We start from the raw sequence: 21,278 nt of genomic DNA, 5'->3' as shown, positions 1-21,278 counted from the left end.
CACAAAAAAGAGTGACATTGTGTTCTTCCCAAGGCTGGGGTTTTGTTGGCATGCTCAGTTGAAAAACCTGTAAAATTTTGAGTACGCCATCACATTTGATAACCCCTGCCCAAATGGTGCAGATAAGGTTCAAACTGGAGCACAATTCAGCTGTACTTTTTTTTTATCATTTACTTAGAGAAGCAAATTTTATTTTATCAGCAGTTCTAGCAGCATGGCTCAGAATGTACATAGAAAGCATTGTCTGTGTGCTTTCCAGAATACACTTTACATTTTAAGGTTCTGTCTCATCTCTAGAGAGATGAAAATATGCCTAAGGAAAAACTAGATAGCTTTGTAACAAGCAGAAAGATATTAAAAATTTATTTACATTGAATTTTTTTGGTTACATCTGATTTCTGTTATTATTCTCATATGAAACATTTTTATATCATGTCTTATTACTTATAAAAGAGATGAATTATTCATACCCCTTGTTTACATTGACTGACAAGACCGGGTAGGTAGACACCCGAGTTTGCTTACCTTGATATGATCATCTAAGAGGTTTATTTGTTATTGTACACCGTCAGTGTACAGAGGGACTGGACAGGTTGGATTGATGGGCAGAGGCCAATGGGATGAGGTTCCACATGGCTAAGTGCTGGGGCCTGCACTTTGGCAACAACAACCTCATGTAGAGCTATAGGCTTGGGGCAGAGTGGCTTGAAAGCTGTGCAGAGGAAAAGGATCTGGGGGTGTTGGTCGGTGCTCGCCTGAACATGAGCCAGAGTGTGTCCGGGTGCCCAAGAAGGCCAACAACATCCTGGCTTGTGTCAGGAATAGTGTAGCCAGCAGGACCAGGGAGATGATCTGCACTCTGCTCTGGTGGGGCCGCACCTCGAGTACTGTGTTCAGCTTTGGGCCCCTCACTACAAGAAGGACATCGAGGCCCTGGAGCGTATCCAGAGCAGGGCTACGAAGCTGGTGAAGGGCCTGGAACACAAGTCCTGTGAGGAGCAGCTGAGGGAGCTGGGAGTGTTGTGTCTGGAGAAGAGGAGGCTCAGGGGAGACCTCATTGCTCTCTGCAACTGCCTGAAAGGAAGGTGTGGGGAGCTGGGGGTCAGCCTCGTCTCACAGATAACTAGTGATAGGACTAGAGGGAATGGCCTCAAGTTGCGCCAGGGGAGGTTCAGGCTGGAAATGAGGAGACATTTTTTCTCAGAAAGAGCAGTCAGGCATTGGAAGACGTTGCCCAGGGAAGCGGTGGAGTCCCTGTCCCAGGAGGTGTTTAAGGAAAGGTTGGACGTGGTGCTTAGGGACATGGTTTAGTGGGTGATATTGGTGGTAGGGTGATGGTTGGACCAGATGATCTTGGAGGTCTTTTCCAACCTTAATTATTCTATGATTCTATGCTTCTCATGGTATTGACAACTTATAAATAATTCATTTTCTTCTTTGCTTTATGTTTGGGTTGCATTCTGCTTTGTTTTTTTTTTTCTTTGAGATTTCCTATCCCCCCCCCCCCCCCCCCAACTGTATGCTGTTAGATAGATCGCAAGTATGAGATGTTTAAGTACAGATACCTAGGACTTGAAGAAAACATCTTTTTAAACATGATATCTTAAAGACTTATAGTCAAATTAATGAGAACTCATGTCAGGGAGACAGTTGGCATTATTTAAGTCTCTGCAGTGGCCTAGTATTTGAAGCTCACAAACATGCCTTTGGTCATTTTTGTCTTGCTCCAGGCTGTGACTTGTGCACTGAGTTTTTCTGGTGACACAACAGTATTCACAGTATTTGCCACAAATGAGCCTTGAAGTCGAATAAGAAATGATTTTTCTCATCTGGTTGTCCAGTTCAGTAACAGCCTAGAAGTACTTGCTGGAATGAATTTAATCAGATATATATTTTACTACAGCAAAAATTCTTGGGGTTTTCCCTAGATTATCAAATGTGATTTTTTTTCTTTTTTTTTTCTTTTTTTTTTCTGAAGTCACAAGTGAGCTGAAACAGGACTTCTTTAAAAATTCCTCTTTGGGCACTCAAACAAATCTGCGTGGATAACTGCATACCCAGTTACAACTTCCCTCTCCAAGAAAAATACACAGATTGTAATTGCTCCTTCTTGTTCTCCTCCCTAGTTTTGTCCCCCTTTTTGCCTCTCTCAGTTTTCCCTGCAACCCTACTTTGCACTGTAGGGCTATGACTTCTTTATGTTTCTGTAAGCAAAGAACAGTGCAAACTTACAACCTCAGTCGGGATGAACACTAGCCTAGGTATGGACCAGATGTGTGATTTCTAGTGCTCAACTGCCTCTGCTAGCCGTCCTGTTGTACTAGGCACTGGCAGTTCCTCTCCTTGTTTGTCACTTTTGGATGAGATGCATCGCATTCACAGTTCAGTTTGTTAAACCAGTTGTCGTTGTGATCAAATGTGCGCTATAAATGTGTTTGAGTGCTTCTGATGTTGGCATGTGAACCGATTGGAACAAATTGTGGAAGAGAAGTGTTGCCCAGTGACTGATAGGGAAAGTAACTTTTCCATTTGTGGATGTTTGTGGTTTGATTTGACTCTGCATGTCAAATTAATCCCTACTTACTCTATGGTGTTGTAGTTGCAGTACTATTAACCAGAACAAGAAAAGTTGTGGGTTATTTTTTAAATTATTTTTTAGTAATTAAAGCTATTTATATAATAGTGTTTTTAATGGGAAATATTAATAATTTTAACATAATTATTTAATATTCATCAAGAATCTGTCTATCACTGGCTCTAGTAGAGTTACCACATAGCAACTATCTTCCATTTGCTGATTCAAGAATTCATACATACAAGATATTCATTAAGCCCCAAATTTTGTCATCATTTCAAACCAGGTGGTTCTTCATACTAGAATAGCCCCTTACATGGACACTCAGTGAAATTACAAGGGACTTGGCAAATATTACCTGGTAGCTGTTTTTGTTCAACAAACTGCCTCAAAACCAAGTGCAGACTGACATGGGGATGGCTCCCATCCTATTATGCATAAATATTGTTGTTTTTTTTTTTCTTTAAATTTTCAAGTTGTGCCTGCATAGACATGAGTTTGTTGTTGTTTTGTTTGGTACAGTAAAATCGTGTTCTGCTTTGTGAATCTGTGTAGCGGATGAGCACAGAGAAACTGCTACACTGTTAATTCACTTTCTTGTTAGTGCACATTAATCCTCTATGTAAGCAATCCCTTACTTAAGCTCATTTTGCTGTAAATCATCTCTACAAGATGAGCTTATATCCATGACAAAAATCAGAGCATAACTAAGGCTTTATGTACTCTTATCCATGTAATGCCTATCACATCAGTGTTTCTGAATTTGATCCATTATTTCCTACCCCTACCCACTGAATCAGACCTGCCCTTTCTTTCCCATTTTAACCAAATATATTGCCTTCTGCATTGCAATCTTTATTAATCTCCCCAGCTGGGAGGCAGAAACAGATGGCTGTAATTATTTGGACATTGTTTTATCACTAAAAATCAAATTACAAAAGCTCTCGTAGAATAACTTTCCTCATCTGTTAAGTTTTCCATCTTTATTTTGGGAGAAATAGACCAAGTTTATTTTTATGTCTGGTGCCTGCTTCCTTTGCCAGCTAGTTGAGGGACAGCTGTTAATTGTTTATCCTCCATTTGCCTGCAGATCTGTTAGTTTCCCTGCCAAGAAAGCCCTCTAAACAGCCACGTAGGTGACAGCTTTTTGATGTTGTAGTCGCATCTCATATAAGAGTATGGCCACATTGTGATTTATGCGAGTTGTCAGGTCCAGTATCTTGTACAGTCAAAATGCAAGTGATTGTAAGATTAATTTAGAAGGAGCCAAAGAAAGTGAGCACAGGATAGGCAAGTATGCCAGAAGCTGGCCCTGGTGCAATTACTGGCATTCTTCATGGACTGCTTGTTTACATTTCTATTTTTGTGTGAAATAATCAGGTCATTATGGACAGTGTCTGTAAAATCTACACTCAGGAAATGGATGGGTCTTCAGCAGGGGACTTATGATTCAGTCTTAAGACCACAAAGGCAGAAGGCAAAGCCAACCTGGGGGAAAAATGGATAGGTGAAAACATCTCATGTGAGCCCTTGAAAATTCCCTTCACCCATTAAAGAGTGAATACATTTGCTGAACAAAATGTAATGTCTTCCTTCATTATCTCTTAAATCATGTCATCATGGAGAAGGACCCTGACTGGCTTATACAGAACAGGTTCTTCGTCCTTTTTTATGTGGCCGTGATGATACAGAGCACCCACAAGCACAGTTCATTGGGCTAGTTGTGCTGAATCCAGAGCAGTCACACAACACCATAGCAGTGTGAAAAGCTCAAGCTGGGGGAAGCATCTTGCAGCACATCTTTAAACTTTGTTTTTGCAAGTTTTCCAACTGCATGCTCAGAGGGTCTAAGTTCACTGTTAATAAAATGAAAATACAGCCTGAAGTAAAACCACATAGTGTATTCCAGCAGTTAGCGAGCAATGGCAAGAGATGGATACAAAATATGTACTTTGCCAAATCTAAAACGTGAGACCCTTCCACTAGTATAAACCATTTTTTTTCTTTTTTGCTCATTCATACCAGCTGACACTAACCATAATATCATGTTGGTGCTAAAAGAGAATAATATAAACCAAACCTGGTAAGACCACAACATTGACTGTACTGACCGTGACCTGCTGTGCCTAGCTGCTGTTTTGGTTACTAAGTCATCTGGAAAATTTTGTAATGGTTACATTGGTTTTCTGAGGGTTGGGAAGAGTCACAGCAGTTTGGAATATTCTTTCATAGTTTAATTTTATTTTTACTACTCAGGAGAAAGTATAAGTACTGGAAAAATATATAGGGCTGTAACAGCTTTTGAGAATACCAGCAAAAGCAGCTTCTCATTACAGTGTATGACCAGGGCTTCAAATTTTTTTTTTGTTTCTAGTCCTCATCCTAATATAGTAAATATTTACATTAGCAAATATTCAGCTTGTTAATTGAAATTACCATAAAGAACAGCTTCTCAGAGATAAGGTTGTAGGAAAAGCGAAAAGGCTTCCATGAATATCCTAAAGCCTTGTTTTTCTCCCATCGAGTTATTATGTGCTGAGAAAGGGTCTATATTAGAAAAGCAGCATTTGTTCAAGAGAATAGAGTTTAAATTCTCAACCTTAAGAGTATTTAAATCTTTTGCTTATCTTTTTCTTTTGCTGAAGTCTGCCAAACCAGTGAAATATGTGACTAAAATGAGGTATAAATTCTCTTTGACTAGCTTTGGAGCCATTTGTATTATTTTTTCCTGTTTTATTTAAGGAATTTGCAGTAGTTTAATGGAACTACTTTTTATAAAAGGTTAATGCTTTCTGTTGGAAAAATATACATATGTATACACATATGCATCAGCACATTTATCTTCTTAGATCCATATTACAGTGTTATAAATGGTTTTGCCTTTATCAGCTTGTCACATTTTGTACAGCTGGATTCCAGCCACATACTGTTGTTATCAAGGAAGCACTGAGAGAGTGAATAAGTAGTCATCTTCTCATTCAGATCTTAATGTTGCTCTTGCTGCTGTTAACAGCAAAAACAGCTGTGATATTTTATGGCCTTCTCTGAAGGCAAGATACCTTCTCCAAACTTGTGTTCATCCAACAGCCCTCACTTTAGAGGTTTGCTGAGATCGCAGGCTTTGTGAAATCCCCAGTATTTACTGCCTTTCAGATTTCAGTCTGTAAGCATCACTAGTTTATGTTTTGTTCAGTACTGCCAGCAAACTGTCATCCGAGTTTACAAATTGTGACATTTTTCAGCTTTTAGACGCAGCTCACCACTAGTAGCTGAATAAATGGGGCTAGAGCATCCAAGTTGGCTTCTCCTCAGCAGAGAGATAAGGAGAGCCACCTTTGGGTGTGAACTATATTGCAGTTGGTTTCTCAAAAGAGTTTCTGCAACAGTGAGTTTCCATATGAAGAAGTAAAGCATAATATGTATGACAGGCAAGTACTTACTTGTCCTGAATCTTACCCCTCTGCATCGAGGTAAATCCTAAGCATGTTTAATAGATAAAAAGGAAAGGGAGAAAAAAAGTCTTTTGTTTTCTCACCCACTTTTAGCCTCTTTAGCCTGCGCTGCCATAAACAAGGCAGGGTTCTGATATAGTGCACACATTCTATTAAGAAGATTAGATCTGAGGGAAGAGGAGAGGAGTTTATCATGGATCTTTGCATGCCACAGCCCTGAAGTGGCCCAGACAGCATTCTTCTGAAAGCATGAAGCTACCTGTGCTTGCTGCCACCAAACAGCCATGATTATGTTTCCCCACTGGGCCAGCTTCCTATGTACTGCTTGCTCTTACACTACTAGCTCTCACCCCCCACCCCCTACTCCCACCCTTAAAAATGTAAGAAAGAAGAGAAATGCTTTTTTTTTTTTTTAAGAGAAATGCTATGCAGGGTGACATTTTTGCTTGCTGCTTCACTACTGGGAATGTCAGTGACACTCCTCATTGTGATTAACAACAGCAGATGCTTCCTTTGATTACTTTCTGCTACAGTAAGGATGATATTGCTGGTGCAGTGCCACTTTGGAGGATGCCATTTTTTTATGGGTAGAGTCTGCCAGACCACTGAGAAAGCCTGAAATCATCTTTCTGCTTTGAAGCAGTAATTTTTGTATGATTTAAGACACTGCTTCAGCACCAGGGACTTTGTTCTCACCATTTCTGCTCCATTGTTTTATGGATGCACAGGACATGCTATGCATCTCACTCCCTATTACTGAAAGCATCGTACACAATTAGCATGGTAATGCCCATGGCTAGAAAACTGCCGCTGTGCAAGGAAGGAGCTGATGTGCATGCGCTTCATAGGTAAGCGAGGAATAATAAAATGCAGAAAGGAGAAAAAGCAGTGTAGGAGATCATGGAAACTAGAAGGTAGAAACCACAGAGAATTCTCACCATTTCCAAACGGTCCCTTCAATATCTCCAGCTGGGTGATGTTTGTCATCTTGAACCTGTTCATCTTGAAGCTTGTTTACCTGACTTGGTAAATAAAAATTGCCACCAGGCTGGCGATTCGGATTCTACTCATTGATAACACTAATGAGAGCTGAGTGGATTAGCTGTAGGCTGTCCTGCCGCTGTGTTCAGCCAGTGGTAAGTCTGAATTTGTTTCAAAAAATACACAGTTGTCTTTCTTCACGCGCTGGTGATAAAGAGCAGTGAAAGAGGTGTCAAGGCTGTTTGATGTATTTGCACTTACACAGGCATTGCTATAGCTGCTGTGTTTTTCCTCTGCTGTCCTGCCTTTCCCATGACGGTTTCCCAGTTTTTACATTACGGTAAGTCTGCACAGGCAGCTTGGGGGTATTTGGGCGATTTTAATGTTTGTAATTGTGAAGGCTGAGGGAGGGATTTCAGAAAAGTGCAGTGTGGTTGAGGTTGGAAGTGACCTCTGGAGGTCATCTGGTCCAACCCACCTGTTTAAACAGGGCCACCTAGAACAGGTTGCCCAGGATCACTTCCAAGGAGGGAGACTCTGTGACCACTCAGGGCACCTTAGCAGTCTTCCAACAAACATGAAAGTATGATGGGCTATTCCTTGTTGAACTGATCCTTGTGTTGTGTCAGCTAGCTCTGCACCCCAAAGTGTAGCAGTTACCTTTAGCACTTTTTATGTTAGCCTGTCTTTTCTTTTTTCACATCAGCACCAAAACGATTCCCTTAAAATTATTCCAGTCTGTTTTGCCTGTTGTTGCTGTTGTGGGTTTGTGTGTGTGTGCGTTCTGTTTTGTTCTGTAATGGTAAACAAAACAATGAAGGCTACTTGAAGGACACTTGATTTCCAGGGGATGTGGTAACATCACAGATGTGTCTATTTGATTTGGAAGCGAGTGCTCTGCCTCCCTTCACCAGTTCGATGTGCTGAGCAAGTGTCCCCTGGAATACATGTTTTGAATGTGCTCAGTTCTCCTTTTCTTCTGTCTCCCATCTAGGATTTGAGCATGGCCACCCAGCCACACACTGTGACCAAGGCGGAGATCCCTGACCACGTTCTTTACACTGTAGGAACATGTGTTCTTGTTATCGGCTCTATTGGCATCATAGGAAACCTCCTAGTTCTCTATGCATTTTACAGGTATTTCCTTCACGGTTAATCTGACTTGCTTTGTAGTTTTTTTGTGCCTGTGGGCAGATGTTCTGCACTGATTTCCTCTTGGATTAAATCTCCAAGCAAAGGCTGATGGCATCAGTGACATACACCCCACATGCATCCATGCACGTCACTGATATACTCCCACATAAATTACTCGTGTTTTAAGGAATCTAAGAAAATAAAGAAATAAATATACAGAACCTTGTTTTAGTAATACTTCTAATCAAAAATTTAAAGAAAAGTTTGATACTTTTAATAATAGAAACAGCAGTCCCTATGTTGCAGACTGCTTCACTCCCCCTGCAGAGTTTGCAGGTCATTTGACAAAAGATGATGGTCTTCCAATCAGCCTAGACTGTCCTGCAGCTAGAGTATGCAAAAAGCTCATAAAAAAATAAATAGCTGCCTTCAACCCCAAACAGTGTTGCTAGATTTCCAAATCCTTCTTGCTCGCTGTTTGCTGTCATTATGCATTTTGATGCTGAGTGGGTCTACAATGACAGAAACACCAGTAGGGTTATGAATAAAGCTTTAGTTTACTATTCTTAAATGTTTAAGCTGAAAAAGTAAGTTTAGTTTATTTGAATAACTGGGTTTTATATGAGGGAGAAAATTGAATTTCTTGCAGCTGTAGATCACTTCATGATTTTTGCGGCACAAGCTCTCAATTTTTCTTGAAATTTGTTTGTATTAGCTGGCAAAATGAAAGCATTAAGCTGTCAAAGTAGAAAACTCTCCATAGGCAGATGAACACCTGCAAAGACGTGAGTTCTGCACCCCGAAAGCCGTGAAATGAAAGCCGTGACTTTATTAGTCATCTCAACACTTCTGCAACTATCTTAATTTCTCAGTATTCATTTATTAATAAGAGGAAAGGAATTCCTGCTAGTTGCAAATATTGGTATTTCAGAAGCACATTTGAGAGGCCTCAATTCATTGGCTGAAGAAGGCACTCAGAAAAGAAAATTCATTTCAAGCTATTGAGAATTGCTGCATGCAGTTTCCAAGAATAAAGCTATTTATGAAGTCCTCTTTGCTTCCTATATTCAACAGAATGTGCAAAGATGCCTCTTTTTGTACCTGGCACTGTGAAAAGTCCTGAGTTCAAACTCTAGGTATCATGGCTTTTACTTCTCCATGCAAGCAAAACAGTTCCACTTTGAGGGACTAGCAGTTCAGCATTACACCTTCTCAGTACATTCATCAGAATTGCCAGCTGTAAGGTAAAGGTGAGGTGAACTCACGAATTAATGTACCTTGTGGGGCTAATATTTGATCAGAACAATAAGGGAGTATTCAACCATATAACACAAAGTAAGAGAGAGGTTCTTTATTCCATTACCAGTATCTTTTCTCCTCTTAGCCAGAGCCAAGGGTAGTCTCAAATACCAGTTGACGGATTCCTAAAAGGTTGTAACTCCAGATTACAAAAAGCAGGTTCTTCTGCTCTTTAACCTGTGTCAGAGCCTGGGTTTGCACTGTGCAGCACATGCTTGGTGTTGGTGCTCTTACAGGGACCCTAGGAAAGAGGCAGACTGCTCTTCCCTGAACAAAGCCATATTTTTCAAAATAGCTGGAATTCTCCTCTGCTGGTTGAGGAAAGGATCCATTTTATCCCCCCTACATTTGTCAGTCACCATTTTGAAATGACTACATCTATAGTTGTAGTCACTGACAGGTGGCTGGCAATTGGTGGTGGCAAACAACCACCCATTCCACCTGGAGAGTATTTGTTTATGCTAGTAAGTAAAGCTATGAACTTACTGATTGTTCATTTAGTCTATTTAAAGTCATGTGTTTCTCATCTGTTTTTAAGCAACAAGAAGCTGAGAACGCCCCAAAACTACTTTATAATGAATTTGGCTGTGAGTGACTTCCTGATGTCGGCGTCTCAGGCACCAATGTGCTTTGTCAACAGCTTGCACAGAGGGTGGATCCTTGGAGATATAGGTACTTTTCAACACTAATTCATCCCTCAGCAGCTCCACACTACCTGCATCCTGTTTTAGCCCTAACAGTCTAGGCTTGTGCAATGGAAAGAACTGAACAAGACTCTGTGGTGACAACCCAGGTGCTTGACATGATCGTTCCACATGATGGCACATATTTTGTGTCATCTTTATTTTGGAAAGAAAGTAGTCAACAACAACACATAAATCAAGTGATTCTTTAGGTCATAAGGGCAGATGCCATGGCTAAAGATGGGTAGAAAAATCTTATTAAGTCATAAATATTTTTTCTTATTAGTTTAAGAACAGGTAATCATTTAGAAATGTATGTTGATATCCACTAACATTCTCCGTAGGAATCTCACGCTTAATTAAAAGATTTAAATAACAATAGTCAGTTGAGGAGTGTCTGTGAATATAAACTCTGCAAATTTAAGGATATTTTCAGTCTTGCTTATGCCGTTAGGTAAAAGTAGACCACATCTTATTTACTTGGTATAAATTATCACACTGCCACAAATTAAACCGTTGATTTAGGTTGAGTGGGATTTGGCCCTTAATCTGGGATTACTTTAAAAGTATGCTTTAAGATTGAATTTGGTATTGCAGCTGTCTGCCATTCCTCATGGGCTATTGCCTGGAACCACATGGGGTGACACCCGATCTCAAGTAGTGAGGGATCATTTAACACAGGTTTCTGAATCAGGTTTGGTACAGTGTAACTCCACAACTTTTCATCTGCTAGTCCAATGCCTGAGTGCAAAGAGGAGGGGAAAATCTGTTTCAGTTAAAATATATATATATAAATAAATATAAAATATAAATATTTTATTAAGTGCTGCAATTAATAGGAGCTGGAGCTATCAGCCATCAAATTTAAACTGCTCCTACATTTTGAAGCCGTATAAACCAAAGTCATTTTCTGAGACATCCATTTGTCATTAGCAGACAGATATCTGCTGTAGCCTGTTAAGATCAATATATTGGGCAACAGTCCAGGAAAAAGTAACATTAATTAGATTGGATTTTCTTTGAGGCAGTTTTCCATTGACAAAAGGTTCCCAGCTGCAGCCCACGGTGGAGAGTAGGACTTGTTAACATGTACATTTGTATTTTATTAACATTTGTGTTTTTCCTAATGAACACTTAATAATTATGCAATTATGAGGCTAAGAAAATTCTTTTAATCGGAGAGAATCTCTAAGCCAAGTTAAACTCCTCCCCCACCCCTCCCCCCCCCAAAAAAAGTAAATAAATTTGTCATGTCAGACTGTGAGAGAAAACAAATATCTGTTTAAGAGAAGAAAAAAACTGACATTGCCATTTTCTGCTTCAGGTTGTGACTTGTATGCTTTCTGTGGAGCGCTCTTTGGAATAACCTCGATGATGACCCTGTTAGCTATTTCTGTTGACCGCTACCTGGTGATCACCAAGCCCCTGCGATCCATCCAGTGGACCTCAAAGAAACGCACCATGCAGATCATTGCTGCCGTGTGGCTGTACTCATTGGGGTGGAGTGTGGCCCCACTCGTTGGGTGGAGTATGTCATCTGCTTGCTCTCTCTTCTAGTGTTCCCTGCACGGTCTGTATTGCCTTGCTCAGGATATGAAAAAATAAGATTTCAGAAAAGTTCTCGAATGGATGCATAGATACTGCCTTGTGGTTTGCTGTCATACCATATTATCTACGTTTATTGCAGTGCAGTGCCCTGGTTTTTTGTTTGTTTTTGTTTTGCCCTGGGCTCTGTTCAAGAAGATCAAGCTGCAGACTGTGATTTAGGTATACCTGAGAGTCTGGCAGTCAGGACCATATCTCCATGTGTGCACTTGCATTCTCAGATCATACATTATAATACAGCCAACATAGCTCTTGACTATCTGTACAGCATGACATTTATTTTGATCACTCAGTTGTTGGATTGGTGACTAAACAAGCTTTAGGCATATGTGCAAATAACATATTCTATGTATTTCATAGGTTCCTATGTGCCTGAGGGCTTGATGATTTCCTGTACATGGGACTATGTAACCTACTCCCCTGCAAACAGAAGTTACACCATGATTTTATGCTGCTGCGTATTTTTTATTCCCCTGATAATAATATTCCATTGCTACTTATTTATGTTCCTGGCCATAAGAAGTACTGGCAGGTAAGCTGAAATACGTAAAACCCCTTTTTTCTTGTATTAGATGATTTTCTCAAATTAGGATGCAGTTAAATCTGAATCTAAAATTAATCTGAATTGAAATTGGAGATAAAGTGGCAGAGTTAAACCAAATAAGTAAAGTTAAGTAACAGCTGCAGCTGAAGAAATAATTTTGCCAGTGTAAAAAATGGAAAGGATATGCATTTTGGAGTAGAGGACAAAGTAGTCTCAGGTAGTTCTAATCTTAGCCCAGAGTGTGGTAATTAATAGTACTTCAGATAATTTGATAGTTTTGATGCTTTGTATTTGAGATTTGCAATAAAAGGAACGTGGTTCCTGTGCACTCAAGTATGGTTGTCAGCCCCAAGGGTCATCCTAAATAGTATGTAGTAATGGGAGCATCACCTACCTGTGATCTGCTCTATAAGTGTAACAGTCCTCAGATTTTTGACACCTTTATTTAAGACAGGCATCCCAGAAAACCCTGTGCTTCACTAAAGCAGATAAACACCCCCACACACAAAATTTGGCTACGTTTGTTAGGACTCTTTGTTGTTTTTTTTTTCCTCCTCCAAAAGCCTTGGTTTATATTTGTAGGGTTGAAGTAATAATTCAGGAGGGTGCTAGATCTGTAAAGGAATTTCATTTTGTCAGCTTGTTTTCTCTAATGAGAATATTACTTGTCTGTTGTCTGATCCAACACCGTCTGAAGTTGTGAGCCCTTCTTGCTGCTTGCAGTGTCATCACCTCCAGTGGCTTATTTCTATGCCTATTTGCAAGCACTTGTTGAAGTTATTTGGGTGTTTTTACTTGGCAAAGGCTATTACAAACATGTAGCTATATACCTAAATTGAAGTTCTTACTGAACTCTATTTCTGGCCTTGTGGTTTTTTTGTTGTTGTTTGTTGTTTGTGTGCTCTATGTTTACATATCTGATACCAAATGAAAGGAGGAAAGATTGCATCCTTAACACAGTGTCCATGAAGCACAGTGTCCATAAGATTTTTTCTATGCCTTTCACTCACAATACAGTAAACTCACTTTATAGGTATGGTCACAGTATATCAGGAGGCAGTTTGTTACCCTGCTGGCTGGTAATTATTGTCTTCAACTTGAAATAGGTCTTCCTTTAACAACACTGATATATAAAAGTTATTTCTATGATAAATGATATAAAATTACTTTATTTTTATTTATTTATTTATTTTAATTAAAGCGTAGGGTGTTTTTCTGATGTGTGAAGAGGAATCGATGTGAGGCTTTTTGGCAAAAATATTTTGATAAAACTGTTAGTGAGTAAACCTGCAGGGAAGTAAAAATGTCTCCCTAAGTGTTTTGGGCTGTGTTCCTCAGAGTAGTGAGGCTATTCCAGCACACATTACTCAGTAAACTGGACTTTCTCCCTTGAAAATGAAAAGTCATCAGATTTCATTTTTGCATCCAACTGTGCTTTTCCTTGCTTCACCTCTGAGAGCAACGAGGGGTAGGGGATATCTGTGTGTCAGCATAAGGACATGTCAGCCCCATTCTGTAGTCCCAGTGGTTTCTCTAGCTCAGTCCCACAGGCAGACTGAGCCCAAACAAAATGCCTGGGACCATACTACATTAATTATGTTCTAGATTTTTAACTATCAGAGGACAAAAGAAGAGTGAAAGCAGGAAAGATGAAATCTGCTTCATTTTGCACACATGCAAAATGCATTAGAGACATTGCACCTAGCTTCTTCACAGGATGGTGCTGATGTATCTGTGTGTTTTTTGTTTTGTTTTTTTCCTTACAGAGATGTTCAAAAGCTAGGATCCTGCAGCCGAAAATCCTACCTCTCTCAGTCCATGAAGAATGAATGGAAATTGGCCAAAATTGCTTTTGTGGTCATCATTGTGTATGTCTTGTCCTGGTCTCCATATGCTTGTGTCACTTTGATTGCCTGGGCAGGGTAAGTGGAAACGTAATTCAGAAAAGCACTTACACCAAAATGTTTATATGATTAGCATTCCTTTTTTTGGAAAGGCTTTAAGTAGTTATTAATTAGAGGTGATGCTGTGCCCTTTTCTGAATCATAGAATAATCTAGGTTGGAAAAGATCTTAAAGATCATCAAGACCACCCATCAACTTGACCTACTAAGTTCCATCACTAAACCATGTCCCTTAGTGCCACCACTGTCATTGTACCACAACTATATCCTTGTGCATAAATTCAGCAAAGAGGTTATTTGTCTAGTTCTTGTGTGCGTTTTTAATTATGATGCTTTATCTGTTATTTTTGGTACACATTATTTCCTCTCCCCCATGATACTTTTCTTGCATGAATTCTGGTTTCATGGAGGAGTTATCTCTTTTCTCGCCTAATAAAGGGAACCTATTGTCTTGTCAGTGCATGCACTATTCCACTGACATTAGTTGTAATTATCCTGCACTTGTGTTGATCACATGCGACAAAGAATCACTGTTGATGTTTGTAGGGTATCCAAAAATATATATTTTTAAAAAATAAAGAAGTAGATTGTGACTATCTGGGAAAAGAGTTTAGCAATAAGAAATAAACCAGAATAAAAATTAAAATCTTCTAGCAAAAGCATCCGCACTGCACAGTAATGGGTGTCAGTGACCCAGCTGTAAATGCTACAGGAGGAACAGAAAACTCAAAGTAGTGGGATGAATAGTCCCATTTTAGACTTCAAGCTTCCACAGTCAGTCACATGGTTATCCCTGAATAGATAACCGATTACTTGCATGTCTTTCACCTCTTCCAAATAAATGAAACCAAGTATACACCGTCAAAAGCAAGCCTTTCATCTGAGCAAAGAATGAGTTTGAAAAATTAACTTTTCAGCAGTATTTCTTACCACAAGACCACAAAGCAAAAGCAGTCAAAAAGAGCAATGTATTTCAGTAAGTTAGTATTAATCCATGGCATAGCTCCCTGTAATGATTTTTCCTTTGTTTTAGCCGAGGCAACACACTAACTCCGTATTCCAAATCTGTGCCAGCTGTTATTGCCAAAGCTTCTGCAATCTACAACCCCATCATATATGCAATAATTCACCCGAGATACAGGTACAGTAAGCGCATAGGTATGTTTACAACTCTACATGCAAAGGTGCCTTTTAAAATGAACAAACAACCCCCATTCCTTCAACCTTGCCCTGTTCAGTGCATGCTCCAACCCATGGATGCTAGTGGTCAGACCGTGCCCTGTGTCCGTCTGGTACAGGGGGGACTAAACTGCATGTGGAGCTCCAGATGTGGCCTCAAGAGTGGCCCGCAGAGGGTATCAGTCCCTCCCTTCACTTTTCTTTCCCCTCACATCTCTGCTCTGATGGGGCTGCATGTCACCGCAGCTAATGGGAGGACATGGTGGTGCTCAGGGTCATCTCTTGCCATATCAGCTAAAGAGCATTCTACAGACAATGGGTCACAACCAGTGTGGCCTATAAATCATGTCATCAAGTTGATGCAAATGTTCAAAACTTGGTTCTCTGAAGCTTTAGTACTAACTGATTTTGGGAAAAACTCTGTAAGAAGCAAATAGTATCTTCACAGATATTCTGTGCCAAGTGAGTGCTCTAAGAAGCTGATAATGCAGGTGGAGATCCCTGGAAATGAGAGAGGTTTTCAAATATTCTGAATATACTGCCTTTTGGTTAGCAGGCTTTCTAACTTTGATAAGTAAGAATTTATCTTCAAAAAGTAAAGCAAACATTTCTGAAATACTCTCCTTTGTGGAAAGAAGTCTATTCCAAAAGCTCAATTTTCATATTTATTTTGTTGTGTCAGATAAACTTTTGGAGAGCCTTTCTATTCTTTGCCTTTACCAAAAATATTAGCATTAACTTTTTATATATATACACACACACACACACACACACACATATATATATATATATATAATGTTTCACAATACACTAATATGGTTGAGTGGGCAAAAAGTACATATTTTTACAGATATCAATTACTATATGTTTTAACACAGAAAACTGTGCTAGCCCAGCACAACTTCACTTACAAATACCCAAACACTGTTCAGTCTCAACCAGCTGCATGGTTAGCTAACTGTTCTTTCCTTTTTAGTTCTTTCTTAACTCTCTCACAGACAGTGAATCAGTTTCTGAGCCTAAAGGTACGAATTATGCTTTTTATCCTGGTCCTTTGCAGTTTGTTCCCACTGAGGTGAGGTAACAGTGAGTTGTACAAAAAATATCTGTATGTTGTCGAATTGATAGGAAACCTACAAGGATAAGTGAATAGAATGATAAGTTAATACCCCATAAAAAACACCTCCAATGAATCAGACACCTTTTCCTTCTCAGAAGAAGGTTCATTATAATCTCCATTAATAACTTCTTTACAGCTCTCCAACATCCCAGTGGGTCTCTAAGAGACCAGCCTTCTCCAGTGTTTAGGAAAAGTGTGAGAAGTAATCACCTTGCATTGCAGAAAGGTCACCCATTTTTGTCCTCATTGTATAAAAGACTGAAATACTGCTCTTTGGTCTATCTGGGACCTGGAGATGTGTAGTATGGACACATCAAAATTATTGTCTCTTCAGTTGTGTGGTCCTAAAAGGATTTATAAAATTCTTTTGCAAGAGAATGAGACAGCATAGTGCTCTGCTGAATGGTTTCAAACAAGGACAAACTTACTCAGTGCATCCCGGAGAATGACCATTTTTGAAAGCAACGTTTTTATTTAGAAATGCTCTTCCAGATTCAGCTGAGAAACATGTTCAAGAAGTGGCAAAGTCAGTCACACCTATTAAAGCTTCTAAACTACTTTCCAAAACGGCAGCAAAATATTCAGCGATGTGATAAATCTTTGGAGGAAAGAGAGGGATGCCATGGAGATAAATGTAGAATTGCCGCTAGATGGCAGGGTTGGTCATCTGCACAAGGTCTGTCTAGCCCGTGAAGTGGAAAATTTGCTGTTACATTGCCCGAAACTGTGATTTTGGAGCTGGAACATAGAGAGCTAATTGTTTTAAATATCTGATGAATGAAGGTGTGGTTGTAAATAAACAAACAAACCTTAAAGCTTTTTAGAAAGCTAAAAGAAATATACCCAGAAATGGTGACAACACGTATCTTGGTCATACAAGATATCTGCTACCTTAACTAAGACTTTTGCATCCTCCAAAAGACCTGAGTCCATTTTAGCTTTTGAAGGTTAAAGAGTATTTTAGTTTAGAATGGAGAATGACTGCTCTCCCATGGCTTGCAGGAGCTTAATGAGAAGATATGCGTGGATGTCTGACACATTTTGAACCTGGTATTATTTTCCTGAATCACAGCTGTTGTGTTCAGTAATTCCTTATATTGTTTTTACAAATGTGTATTTTCAAAGCAGATACCATATAGTGTACTGCTTCAGTTACTCTTTTCCTACCAGCATTGGCTTTTCCATGTAAGGCTGTATTAAGAAAAAAGGCTCATGCCAGAACAGGATTTCAGAGGCTCTCTTCATTTTTTGGCCCTGCTTCTTAATTTGTATTTCAAGACATATCAACAACAGAAGTGTTTATGCAGTTGTTGTGAAGATATTTTATAGACTTGGGAGTCATCCAGTCAGGAAAAGGAGTAATGTTGTGTCCTTGTGATGAAACAAGCATGCAGCTTTAAAACTGAAAAAGCAGCTACATTTTGCCAACAAGTCAGCTGGTGAAAATATGTTGGCAGGACCAATTTTGCTTTAACAGTGAGTAATGAGTATGTATGTAAAGATCAACATTTCTGGATAGTTTCTGAATCTTCTAATCTTTCACATTATGCCTTTAAAGTAATTTATCCGATAATATCCTTAATGGACTAGTCTGTTCAGGCCCAAGAGTCAAGGGTTTGGCAGGGGTAGTAGTAAATTGCAGTTTTGCATTGGAACTACTGAACTGTGTTAAATCTGATTTCTTTTTGAAATCTTACTTGAAAACAGTACTTAGAAATCAGGATCTAAAGAGTTCAGGTACAGATAAAAATGACAGTGTAATGCTACCAAAGCAGGCTGCTATTTTGCACAGAGAATTGCTGGCGCTGCATCTTAATATCTCAACAAATCAAATGAACCCTTTTGTGGGATTTCTTTACAATAAAAAAAGTATGTTACAATGAATGTAACTGAAAATGCAATGTGGATCTCTGTGCTAACACTTGGCTTTTGAGAACTGAGAAGTTCTTAGAGGTTGTTATATAAGCCTCCACCCACCAATTCCTACCAGTAAAAACAAACAAGCAGACAAACAAAAAACATCTGGAACATCACTGAAACTAACAAATATGTTAAAGTAAGTAAAAGCATACAAACCTTAATTTCATGAAATGCTGTTCTGTGAGGGAAGAAAATTTCATTCCTTTAACAACCTGTATTTGAACTCTAGAGAACATTGCTTGACTGTGTTAGTTATTGCAGGAAATCCCTTAGATTTTGGAAGTTTTAGGTTTTGTAATCATTCATTCATAGTAAAAAGGGAAATTCTGCATCACTGTGTCCAAACTGCTTGCAATCAAGACCCAGTTTTACCAAAAAACAAACAAACAAACAAAACAAAACAAACAAACAAACAAAAAAAAAACAAGAAAATCATTTGTTCAAAATTGCTAAATCAAAAATAACTTAATAACCATGAATAATTTTGATTTGCGGTATTTTCTCTAAAAGCTGTTTGCAATTACAGCATATTTGACTTCAGATGATTCTTTTGTTTCAGAGTAATTCAAAAATGTCATTAAATAAGCACCTCAGGTTTATACCTATTTTGTGTTTTACATATGTAGTATTAAAACCCCTTTCAAAATCCTCAGCCTACAAAATAATCCTCAACAGTCCTTTCAAATACCAGTCAAATAGAAACTCTGGTCCCTCAAGACATCAAACATATATGTTGCCCCTGAAAATTCACCATCAGACATCGATTCCTTGAACCTTCAGTGTGAGGAAGTCTCTTCACAAAATCCCACTTAACTAACAGGATGGGATGTTTTGCACCAAGCCGAAGTTATTGAATAGTTTACAGCCCCACACAGACTGTCTTTTTCTTCTCCAGCACCATGGAGGCAGCCTCGAGCATCCCCAGCAGCTCAGTGTAGCTCTGCCAGCAGTCATCTTGGCAAAACCGGGAATGATAGTGCAGGCAGAAAACTTTCTGCCGTCCTTGTCTCCACTGTAGGTGCTTTTTCAGTTGCCTTTGGAGATAGAGAGGAACAATGTGCAGAAGTCTGAGTATACCATGATAGTTGATTTTGCCAAAGATTGGGGTTTGCTAGTGGTGGTATCATTGTGTCCCATCCTGCCTGTCCCATATCCCTCCTTCCCCTCTCCTCCCCCCATCCCTTCTACTCTCCTCTCCTTCCTCTCCTTTATTTATTTATTTTTTTTGGATCGATAAATCAGTGACCTTATGCTGTTGTCCAACAGTCAGAGATTTTAATATGGGTGATCTTTTCTGAGAACTGAAATGCTGATTTAAAATTCACTAGTTATTCAGTTAACCTGATAACTATAGAATCAACAGGGGGAATGGAAAAGAAAGACCAAATTGTGCTAGAAGCAAGGATTTTACAATGTATGTCTACTTGACTTGTATTTCAGTATAAAGTCAATAGGCTATACATCCTCCATTGATCCATAAAGTCCTATGCATCAGTTATTTTCCATACACCCTGTTCCCACTTTGTTCCTTGACTTGTTCATTGAGCTTTGAGCCAGTATTTGCTTTGTCTCAGGCTGAAGTGATGTATTGCGTGACACTGTGAAGGTATTATACTAAATTGGTTCAACACCAAGTTGGGGGGGAAGTGTTGGTCTGCCAGAGGGTAGGAAAGCCCTGCAGAGGGACCTGGACAAGTTGGATTGATGGGCAGAGGCCAATGGGATGAGGTTCCACATGGCTAAGTGCTGGATCCTGCACTTTGGCAAAAACAACCCCATGCAACACTACAGGCCTGGGGCAGAGTGGCTGGAAAGCTGGACAGAGGAAAAGGATCTGGGGGTGTTGGTTGATGCTCGCCTGAACATGAGCTGGCAGTGTGTCCAGGTGGCCAAGAAGGCCAACGGATCCTGGCTTGTGTCAGGAATAGTGTAGCCAGCAGGAGCAGGGAGGTGATCGTCCCCCTGTGCTCTGCTCTGGTGAGGCTGCACCTCGAGCACTGTGTTCTGCTTTGGGCCCCTCACTACAAGAAGGACATCGAGGCCCTGGAGCGTATCCAGAGCAGGGCTATGAAGCTGGTGAAGGGCCTGGAGCACAAGTCCTGTGAGGAGTGGCTGAGGGAGCTGGGAGTGTTTAGTCTGGAGGAGGCTCAGGGGAGACCTCATTGCTCTTTACAACTGCCTGAAAGGAAGGTGTGGGGAGCTGGGGGTCAGCCTCTTCTCACAGATAACTAGTGATAGAACTAGAGGGAATGGCCTCAAGTTGTGCCAGGGGAGGTTCAGGCTGGAAATGAGGAGACATTTCTTCTCAGAAAGAGCAGTCAGGCATTGGAAGGGGTTGCCCAGGGAAGCGGTGGAGTCCCCGTCCCAGGAGGTGTTTAAGGAAAGGTTGGACGTGGTGCTTAGGGACATGGTTTAATGGGTGATATTGATGGTAGGGTGATGGTTGGACCAGATGATCTTAGATATCTTCTCCAACCTTAATGGTTCTCTGAAATGCAGCTCTCTGGTTAGCATCACCTTGCCAGTCCTTGGCAGCAGTGAGGAGCAAGGCCAGCTGGCATTGCCCAAGGAAGGCTCTTGGGCTCTCTGCTCCATGCAGGCCTGGGAGGAATAGAGCTATATAACCATTACTGATGTTTTTCTTTAATGACTAAGGCGTGTTTTAAGTTCTTTCAGACCTAGATCATTCTCTGTTTTGCCAGTGAAGAGCAGAAGAGGATGCTAATTCCTGACAGGAGTTGCGGGAGTTACTATGATACAAATAAATAGCAATATCTGATTTTTCTGGTCCACTCCTCCTGTGTCTTAGCACAGAGAAGACCTTCATAGTAGCTAACCTGAAAGTCTTCTGGGTTAACCTTACAACTGGAAGCAATCATGTTT

The 21,278-nt window shown here is 39.9% G+C and overlaps 1 protein-coding gene across 10 annotated transcripts in view; it reads left to right on the top strand.

Annotated features, from left to right (window-relative positions):
- Window positions 1–21,278, top strand: part of LOC310898973 (melanopsin-like) — a 53,176-nt gene that overhangs the window by 19,171 nt on the left and 12,727 nt on the right. For 8 of the 10 annotated variants that reach the window (XM_083834796.1, XM_083834794.1, XM_083834797.1 and 5 more), the window contains 6 exons: window positions 8,003–8,145; window positions 9,980–10,113; window positions 11,449–11,652; window positions 12,090–12,261; window positions 14,040–14,195; window positions 15,210–15,317. In XM_083834796.1, coding sequence (XP_083690922.1) covers window positions 8,012–8,145; window positions 9,980–10,113; window positions 11,449–11,652; window positions 12,090–12,261; window positions 14,040–14,195; window positions 15,210–15,317 — 908 coding nt within the window. In that variant the 5' untranslated portion in view covers window positions 8,003–8,011. Of the gene's footprint in view, window positions 1–8,002; window positions 8,146–9,216; window positions 9,393–9,979; window positions 10,114–11,448; window positions 11,653–12,089; window positions 12,262–14,039; window positions 14,196–15,209; window positions 15,318–21,278 lie in introns of those variants that run through there. The other 2 variants (XM_083834791.1, XM_083834799.1) reach the window with 2 other exon arrangements.

Source organism: Anser anser, assembly GCF_964211835.1.
Source record: "Anser anser genome assembly, chromosome: 4".
Classification (NCBI taxonomy): domain Eukaryota; kingdom Metazoa; phylum Chordata; class Aves; order Anseriformes; family Anatidae; genus Anser; species Anser anser.
This window is presented reverse-complemented; position numbering and strand designations above follow the sequence as displayed.